The 10,062-nt window shown below is 45.9% G+C and overlaps 1 protein-coding gene across 1 annotated transcript; it reads left to right on the plus strand.

Annotated features, from left to right (window-relative positions):
- Positions 1 to 155: 155 nt before the first annotated feature.
- MOCS3 (molybdenum cofactor synthesis 3) lies at positions 156 to 3,205 on the plus strand. Its single transcript, XM_010363379.2, has one exon. It carries the CDS (start codon positions 179 to 181, stop codon positions 1,559 to 1,561), a length of 1,383 nt encoding a protein of 460 aa, XP_010361681.2. The 5' UTR covers positions 156 to 178; the 3' UTR covers positions 1,562 to 3,205.
- Positions 3,206 to 10,062: the final 6,857 nt, after the last annotated feature.

Consider the following 10,062-nt stretch of genomic DNA (forward strand, 5'->3'; position numbering starts at 1 on the left):
TACAAATATTCAGGATTTATACATCTTTAAAGTTTAATCTGAAGATTTCTTCAGGAAGTAAATATCTATTAATCACCTTTTCCCAAGCTCCATAAAGTTTTTTAGTTTATCCCAGTCGCTAGGAAACAGAAGCCGGAAGTGGAAATGCCTTTCAGGACAACTTCCGGAAGAGGTCGCCATGGCTTCCCGGGAGGAGGTACTCGCCTTACAGGCTGAAGTTTCCCAACGTGAGGAGGAATTGAATTCCCTGAAGCAGAAACTGGCGTCGGCCCTTTTGGCGGAGCAGGAACCGCGGCCAGAACGGCTGGTTCCGGTGTCGCCGCTGCCGCCGAAGGCAGCTCTTTCCCGAGATGAGATTCTGCGCTATAGCCGGCAGCTAGTGCTGCCGGAGCTGGGCGTGCACGGACAGCTGCGCCTGGCAACCGCGTCCGTGCTAGTCGTGGGCTGCGGTGGGCTTGGCTGTCCACTGGCGCAGTACTTGGCAGCGGCCGGCGTGGGTCGCCTTGGCCTTGTGGACTATGACGTGGTAGAGATGAGCAACCTCGCCCGCCAAGTGCTGCATGGAGAGGCATTGGCTGGCCAGGCCAAGGCCTTTTCGGCCGCCGCCTCGCTGCGCCGCCTCAATTCGGCAGTGGAATGCGTGCCGTACACTCAGGCCCTTACGCCAGCCACTGCCCTAGACCTGGTCCGCCGATATGATGTGGTGGCCGACTGTTCGGACAACGTGCCCACTCGCTACCTGATTAATGACGCATGTGTGCTGGCGGGTCGGCCCCTCGTGTCTGCCAGTGCCTTGCGCTTCGAGGGCCAAATCACAGTCTACCATTATGACGGTGGGCCTTGCTATCGCTGCATATTCCCCCAACCACCCCCAGCGGAGACAGTGACCAACTGCGCGGACGGCGGGGTACTTGGTGTCGTAACTGGGGTCCTGGGCTGCCTACAGGCCTTGGAAGTGCTGAAAATCGCTGCGGGTCTGGGCCCCTCTTACAGTGGCAGTCTGTTGCTCTTTGATGCCCTGCGAGGGCATTTCCGCTGTATTCAGCTGCGGAGCCGCAGGCTCGACTGTGCAGTTTGCGGGGAACGGCCCACTGTGACTGATCTGCTGGACTATGAAGCCTTCTGTGGCTCCTCAGCCACTGATAAATGCCGCTCCCTACAATTACTGAGCCCAGAGGAGCGTATTTCTGTCACCGACTATAAGCGACTTCTGGATTCTGGGGCATCCCACCTGTTGCTGGACGTCAGGCCTCAGGTGGAGGTGGACATTTGTCGTTTGCCTCATGCCCTACACATCCCTCTGAAACATTTGGAACGCAGGGATGCGGAGAGCCTGAAACTCTTAAAAGAAGCAATCTGGGAAGGGAAGCAGGGCACACAGGAAGAGGCTGCTGTCCCCATTTATGTGATTTGCAAACTGGGAAATGACTCACAGAAAGCCGTGAAGGTCCTCCAGTCCTTATCAGCAGCTCAAGAGTTAGACTGTTTAACAGTTCGGGATGTTGTGGGGGGCCTCATGGCCTGGGCTGCCAAAATCGATGGAACATTTCCGCAGTACTAAGGTGACCAGTATAGTCTGATGGGAAAGATGTGGATTGCCGTAATGCCTGGAAGATACATTTATTTGAATTTTTCAATAATATGCATAGGAGCTGGGGATTCCACAGTATCTGTGAATACATGGACTCCTTTTTTATAAGGAGTTTTAAAAATTGTTTTGTATTGGATGACTTATTAATGGTTTATACTGTTTCTGAGAACTATCTTTTTTTTCCAGCACACGGAGGGTGTCTTGTACATGTGAGATGTAACGTGACAGGAATTTGTATTTTAAACTGCAGATCATTTAGCTGTCCTTATTTTCCACCTCCCCCATCAAAGTGCTTTCCAAATCATTTTCACAGATTATATATTTAGGATCTGTTTACTGTTTAGTTAAGAAATTCTTGGATCTTATTAATATTTCAGATGATAGAATACATCCTACAGAAATACATATTTAAAATGTAAATTGTTTTAATTATTCAGAAAGGGGGTCCTTTTATTTGGCATTTTGAATTAGTATCAAAATGAGATTTTTTTTTTTTTGAGACAGAGTCTCGCTCTATTGCCCAGGCTGGAGTGCAGTGGTGCAATCTCGGCTCACTGCAACCTCTGCCTCCCAGGTTCAAGCGATTCTCCTGCCTCAGCCTCCTGAGTAGCTGGGATTACAGGCGCACGCCACCATGCCTGGCTGATTTTTGTATTTTTAGTACAGAGGGGTTTCACCAGGTTTGTCAGGCTGGTCTCGAACTCCTGATCTCGTGATCCGCCTGCCTTGGCTTCCCAAAGTGCTGGGATTACAGGCGTGAACCACCACGCCCACCCTAGATCTTTAAAGTTTACCAAAATAAAGGAAACCACTTTTGTAGTCTGTCAGTGCCTCTTATAAATTGCTACTGTTTTCTTAAAGTTAGTTTCATGGTCCACCTTATGTTGCACACATATAGCATTGTGTAAATTGCATACTATGGTTTGACTTGCTTTGGAATCTTTAAGTCGAAGTCCCAACCCTTTGCCTCTCCCCCTTTAATTTGCCTTTTCTCTTTTGATTTAATCTTTTTTTATTCCACCATTTTATACTAATGTAAAATGTGTTTTTGTGTTTGTTTACTTAACATTTTCATAAAATAGTAGACTTTTTTTCATAAAAAAGTCTCCCCAACTTCCAATATAGACAACAACATTATAAGTAAAAATTTGATTTGTGAGTGCCTATCAGTGGCCAGTTGAAGTGATAGCCTGTCAAAAGGGGGCCTGTTCCTTCACTACTTGCTGCGTGCAGGCTCATAATCATCAGTTGGTGCTGTTGTTTTTAAAGAATGGCAGAAATTACAGATATGACTACAAAATCTTTGTATCTCTGTTAACCTTTTTTTTTTTTAAAAGCTTAAATGCATCATAGGCCAGAAAAACCCTCTGCAGACCAGATTTACTTAGCAGTTTGCAATTTCTGATATAGAATCTTGTTTTGTTATAAGAGGGTGGTATTTAACAAATTCAAAATTAGTGATCACTTTTTAACTGTGAAACATTGTAACTAATTCTTTGAACAGGTATACCTAAAGTATGGTATGCCCTTCTCTTACAAAGATGAAGCAGGTCTCTTATGACTGTTCCTCCCAACAAGTTATGGAAGTAAATGACTGAGACCTGGAGTGGAGAACAAAGATGGCTGGCCTGTGTTTTTCATCTCCTTCCAGTGACAACTGATTCTGATACATATCAGGAAACAAATAGCGAGACACAGAAATGATTTCATATTCTAAAGACTGATGTCCTAAAGTTATAGACAGTTGTAGTTCCTATAAACCTGGTTGTCACTGGGGACAGGTAAGAGCTCACTGGCTAAGTGGGAAAAGGATTTACTGAAGTGATAGGAGGTACTTTGAGAATTTTGGGGACAGATTCAAGCCTATACTTCTAGGAATGATGCCCAAAATCATGCACAAAACTGGCCTTAGGAGAACAGTGTCTTTGTTGTACTGCTCTATAAAGTACCGGAGGAAACTGCCACTACAGTCTCACCAGTTTCACTTGACGTGGCCCCCCTGCTGTCCCAGAAAGCCCAACACTTCAGCCACAGTCCATATGTCGAGAAGCAGAGTCACTACATTATTTTCTGAGTGAAACCTTATGACGGTGTCTGGTAGGCAGAGTCCAATTACATGCCTACATCTTAGCTGCAAGAGAGGCTGGCAATTTGTGTTTTTATATCTATAATAGGAAGACAGAACTCCTGATGTGGGATTTTCCCAAATAGTGAAATATTTTTCAAAAGATGGGCTGTTAAGAATATGACAACTGGCTGGGCGTGGTGGCTCAAGCCTGTAATCCCAGCACTTTGGGAGGCCGAGACGGGCAGATCACGAGGTCAGGAGATCGAGACCATCCTGGCTAACCTGGTGAAACTCCGTCTCTACTAAAAATACAAAAAATTAGCTGGACATGGTGGCGGGCGCCTATAGTCCCAGCTACTCGGGAGGCTGAGGCAGGAGAATGGCGTGAACCCAGGAGGCAGAACTTGCAGTGAGCTGAGATCCGGCCACTGCACTCCAGCCTGGGCGACAGAGCGAGACTCTGTCTCAAAAAAAAAAAAAAAAAAAAAAGAATATGACAACTACCCAGTACACAACCCGGGTATATTTCAGTTTTTTTTTTTTTTTTTTTTTTGAGACAGAGTCTCGCTCTATCCCCCAGGCCGGAGTGCAGTGTCACAATCTTGGCTCGCTGAAGCCTCCACCTCCCGTGTTCAAGTGATTCTCATGCCTCAGCCTCACGAGTAGCTGGGATTACAGGCACCTGCCACCACACCTGGCTAATTTTTCTATTTTTAGTAGAGATGGGGTTTCACCATGTTGGCCTGGCCGGTCTTGAACTCCTGACCTCAGGTGATCTGTGCACCTTAGCCTTCCAAAGTGCTGGGATTACAGTCGTGAGTCACTGCGCCTGGCATATGTTAGTATTTGAAATTTGGTTTTCTCTGGGGATTGTAGCTAGGTTTTTATGGTGAGATAGGATTTGAACGCAATTTTTTTTTTTTTTTTTTTTTTTTTTTTTTTTTTGAGACGGAGTCTCGCTCTGTCACCCAGGCTGGAGTACAGTGGCCGGATCTCAGCTCACTGCAAGCTCCGCCTCCCGGGTTTACGCCATTCTCCTGCCTCAGCCTCCCAAGTAGCTGGGACTACAGGCGCCCGCCAACTCGCCCGGCTAGTTTTGTGTATTTTTTAGTAGAGACGGGGTTTCGCCGTGTTAGCTAGGTTGGTCTCGATCTCCTGACCTCGCGATCCACCCGTCTCGGCCTCCCAAAGTGGCAATTTTTTTTTTGAGACAAAGTCTTGCTTCGTCGCCCAAGCTGGAGTGTAGTGTTGTGATCACAGCTCACTGCAGCCTCAACCTCCTGGGTTCAAGTGATCCTCCCACCTCTGCCTCTCAAGTAGCTTGGATTACAGGTGTGTGCCACCATGCCTAGCCATTTGTTAATTTAAAATTTTTTGTAGCTATGGGGGTCTCAGTATGTTGCCGAGGCAGATCTCAAACTCCTGAGCTCCAGCAGCCCTCCTACCTCAGCCTCCCAAAGTGTTTGGGATTACCGGTGTGAGGCACCATGCCCAGCCTGAACTTGATTTTTTTTTTCTTTTTCGTAACAAACATCAGATGCCTTCAGTGTACTTGTTATTCTAGGTTCTGGAATAAAAATGAGCAGAAGGTTTCCTGTTGTAGGGAAGTTTATATTTAAATGGAGATAAATCAAGTAAATTACTGATAAGTGCCATAAAAGAAATGAAACAGTGACATGTTAGGGTGGGGGAGGGGATATGTTTTGAATAGCTTAATTATGGAAGGCCTCAGAGATGACATTAAACCCAAAACCTGAAAGGTGAGAGAGAGCCAGTTACAAAAGATCTGAAGAAGCGATTCTATACTGGGAGAAAAATAACTGTAAAGACCCCAAGGCAAATGAACTTGGAGTGTTCCATTCAAGAAACTGCAGAGGCAAGTTGGGTTGCGAACAATTAGGGAGAGTGGGACAGGGCGAGGTTTGAGAAGCAGGGAACATCATAAACATTGTAGGCCATAATAGTTTGGTTTTTATTCTAAATACAATAATAGCTAATATTTTGAGCGTGTACTGTGTTACTTGGGATTCGAATCCAGATGCTCTGGGTGAAGAGCCCATTCCCTAAGCGTCATCCTTTACTGACTCTAAGCAAAACTTGGTAATTGCTTCATATGTGTTCATGCCCTGCCAGGGCATAGAAAGCAATCTATGTTCTGACAATCACAGAAGTGTATTCCAGGTACAATAGGAATGTACTCTGAGACATTTGGTATGCCTCCTTCTTTCTAGATGTGGAACTCCAGAGTGAAATCTTGGGGAATCCTCTGTGTGACACTGGTGTATTACACAGGCAGTGTTCCGAGGTGGGTGGATCACCTGAGGTCAGGAGTTCGAGACCAGCCTGGCCAACATGGAGAAACCCCATTTCTACTAAAAATACAAAATTAGCCGAGTGTGGTGGTGCACGCCTGTAATCCCAGCTACTCAGGAGGCTGAGGCAGGAGAATCACTTGAACCTGGGAGGCGGAGGTTGCAGTGAGCCTAGATTGTGCCATTGCCTTCCAGCCTGGGCAACAAGAGTGAAATTCCATCTCAAACAATCGAACAAAAAGCAAGCCCAGAATTTGGGTGAAAAATAGGATAGTTTATTATGAAGTACTGTGGGTTGACACTGACTCTGGTTTCCAATCTTTAGTTCAATTATTCACAATTTAAAAAACAGCAAGTTGTGAGTTATCTAGGTGTTTTGTTTCTGCTGCTTTTTTTTTTTTTTGTGACAGAGTCTCTCTCTCTCTCTCTCTCTCTCTCTCCCTCCCCCCTCCCTCCCTCCCTCCCTCTCTCTCTCTCTCTCTCTCTCCCTCTCTCTCTCTCTCTCTCCCCCTCTCTCTCTCTCTCTCTCCCCCTCCCAGGCTGGAGTGCATTGGTGTGATCTTGGCTCACTGCAGCCTCAGCTTAGGACTATTTAATTAATCAACAGCTGCTATTTATTTTATCCTCATGCCCATTGCTCTGTAGAGAAACGTCTGCCCATGTCTGTCAGCTTGACAACCCTGACCTTGCACAGAGGCCCAAGTTTCCCATTTATTTGCTTCTGTTCTATCAGAACTAGAACCTGAGTGCTTATTATAAGTAGAGAACATGCAATGGGGAAGTCATTTCGGTCATGCCAAGGAAACACAACGGGTTCATTTAGGAAGTATTTAGCGCTCATTACCAATGGTCAGGTACTGATGCCCGGCACAGAGGGACACAACCACGAACAAGACAGACTGGGCATCTGTCCACACAACCTTACATCCTAGTAGAAGAGAAAGAGGACAGATAACCAGTTATACAATCACAGATTGTGATTTGCAAGAAGGAATAATGACTGGGGGCTGGGATGGTAGCCAGAGAAGACCGCTGGCAAGGGGCCATTTCAGCCAAGAAGCTTGAAGGAGATGGCAGGAGCCACGAGAGGAGCTGGGAAGAGTATTCAGCAAGGGGAACAGCAAGTACAAGGGTTCTGAGACTGGAAAGAGCATCTCGAGTTGGAATACACATAGAAGCCAGCTAAGGCCAGAGCACAATGAATGGGAAGAGGGAGGCCGGGGCCAGATGGTGCAAAGCATCATGGGCTATGGTGAGGAGTTTGGATCTTATTCTAAGGATCATGGAAACCCATGGGAGGTTTTAAGAAGGAGGATGTGGCCAGGCACGATGGCTCACACCTGTAATCCTAGTACTTTGGGAGGCCGAGGTGGGTGGATCACCTGCGGTCAAGAGTTTGGGACCAGCCTGGCCAACATGGTGAAACTCCGTCTCTACTAAAAATACAAAAATTAGCTGGGCAGTAGTGGTGCATGCCTGTAATCCCAGCTACTCAGGAGGCTGAGGCAGGAGAATTGCTTGAATCCCAGCTACTCAGGAGGCTGAGGGGGGCAGAGGTTGCAGTGAGCCGAGATTGCACCACTTCACTCCAGCCTGGTCAAAAGATCGAAACTCCATCTCAAAAAAAAAAAAAAATAAATAATAACAAAAAAAGAGGAGAATGTGCTGGGACCCTGTTTCTATATTACCAAGATTCTTACAGCCCCTCTGTGAAAAAGGGAGATTATGGGGCAAGGACAAAGGCAGGGGATCAGTTAGGCACAGATGAAAAGTGATGGCACCTAAGTATGTCAGTTTCCTATTGCTGCCGTAGCAAGTTACCACAAACGAAGTGGCTTGACACAGGTTTATCCTGTTATCATCCTGGAAGTCAGAAGTCCTAAAATCAAGGTGTGGTCAGGGCTGCTTTTCTTCTGGAGGCTCTGGGAGAGGATTCGTTCCTGGTCTTTTCCAGCTTCTAGAGGCTGCCTGCCTTCATCAGCTCTTGACCCTTCCTCCATCATCGAAGCCAATGGTATGTCAATTTCAACCCCTAACTCCCTCCTGATGCCCTCAGTCCAACTCTCCCTCACAAACTCTGTCATTCTCCTGTCTCCCTCTTCTTTTTTTTTTTTTCTTTCTTCTTGAATTAAGCCAGTAATTCAAGGTTCCTGAAATTTGGAACCATTATAAAAAATCTTTAATTGAAGAAATTATATATAGAAAGACGCACAAATCCTGGCTGGCTGTGGTGACTCACACCTGTAATCCCAGCACTTTGGGAGGCCAAGATGAGGGGATCACTTGAGCCCAGGAGTTCGTGACCAGCCTGAGCAACATACTGAGACCCTACTTCTATTTTTAAAAAAGAAAGATACACAAATTCTAAATGTACTGCTTGATAAATTTTCATAACTTGAACACACTTTTGTCACCATCTCCCTCCCAGACCAAGAAACATAATGGTAGGGGAACGCAGAACCTTCCTCATGCTCTTTCCCATCCCCCACCCCATTCCCCCGGGAAGCCCTACAAACTGTGAACCTACAGAAGAAAGCCGTGAAAGGAAATAAGCTTGTTCTTAGAAATTTTAGTGTCAGTTTTCAAGATGCAGCCCCAATCAAACATTTTTTTTCCCCTTCATTATTTAGTTTGAAATTTGGGTCCCCACTGTAAATGGCTTTACTATAAATGGCATTTTCCTGCTGTTAGAGATACTTGCCTAGCTGACCTTAGCTCCCCTGGCTATGAGAATTGCATCTTGGTAGACTGATTTTCAGATGGGAGGACAAGCTAAATTGGCCAGAATTAATGCAAAGTGAAAGGCTGTGTTGAATGAGCCGAGCTCAGAAATTCAGTGTTAAGGCTCTCACCCGGTCTTATTACATCTGGGGATTTCTGCTCGGCCCAGCTGACATGGCATATGGAGAGCTGAAGGAGAGACCCACAGACCACACAGGGGACACTTGCCATTTGACACGCTTGAGGAGTTTGGAAGAATGTTCCTGCAGCCTTAGCTGATGAATAGAGCAGCTTATGCCAGTGGACCGAGGTGATTCTTTCCTTCTGTTTCTCAGCCAGGGGTAGCTGCAGGGCCTAAATTGAACTTCTCCATCACTCCCTGCCTTCCTGAAATATTTTTGAGCACCCTCCCTTCACCAGCACCTGGAAGACAGCACTGTGAATAAGGTAGATACATTCTTCGCTCTTCCAAAGCCCCCATCCTTGCTTTGAAATGAGGAGAGTAGCGTTAAAAAATGAGGTATACAGTGAGAACTAGCTAGATAATTTGTAGGTTCCCTGTTCAAAAACTATTAATAATTTCATTGCCAGCCAATAAATTGTCACGCAATTGAAAATGATATGCCACAACCCTCATTTATTGTCTTACAGTTCTGGAAGTCAGAAGTCCTAAAATCAAGGTGTCATCAAGGCTGCTTTAATAAAATTAGATTTGCACCAAAAAGAACCAAACAAAAAGAATATCACAACAACAGCAGAGCATTCAACCAAGCACAAGGCCCTCTGAGCACGGGGCCCTGTGACTGCATACGCCATGCACTCATGCAGCTGACCTTGAACACAATAATATAGTGTGGGGCACTCCACCATGTCTGGAGACGTTTTGATTGTCACAACTGGGGTGGGGGAGGGGAGGTGCTACTGGCATCCAGCAGGGAGAGGCCAGGGATGCTGCTAAACATCCTACAATGTCCAGGACAGCCCCCACCACAAAGAATTATCTGGACCCCCAACGTCAATTGTGTTGAGGTTGAGATATTCTTCTTTTGTCAATGACAGTTTCCATGTAGGCCAGAAAGAAAAAAAGAATTCTGAGGGTTTTACAAAAGCATACATACTGCCAGGGGACTTTCTTTGTCTGGGGAAGGCCTCTTGGAGAAAAGGACCTTTGAGCTGAGACGTGAAGAATGTGAGCGAATTAGCCAAGCCACAAAAAGGGAAAGGAGGTAGCAGATGTTGGGGTTTTCGAGGGCCACCGCTTTGCATCCGTTTCTTTCATACTGAGGGTTCAGAACCAAGTGAGAAAGATGCTTGAGTTAGGAAGACAATGATGAAAATTCTACCTTTATGAGTAAGAAAGCTATTAGGTT

This window comes from Rhinopithecus roxellana, chromosome 13, assembly GCF_007565055.1.
Source record: "Rhinopithecus roxellana isolate Shanxi Qingling chromosome 13, ASM756505v1, whole genome shotgun sequence".
Taxonomy (NCBI): Eukaryota; Metazoa; Chordata; class Mammalia; order Primates; family Cercopithecidae; genus Rhinopithecus; species Rhinopithecus roxellana.

Excerpts from the sequence above, each read along its gene's own strand:
- MOCS3 (XM_010363379.2), top strand. The coding sequence starts at position 179 with ATGGCTTCCCGGGAGGAGGTACTCGCCTTACAGGCTGAAGTTTCCCAA.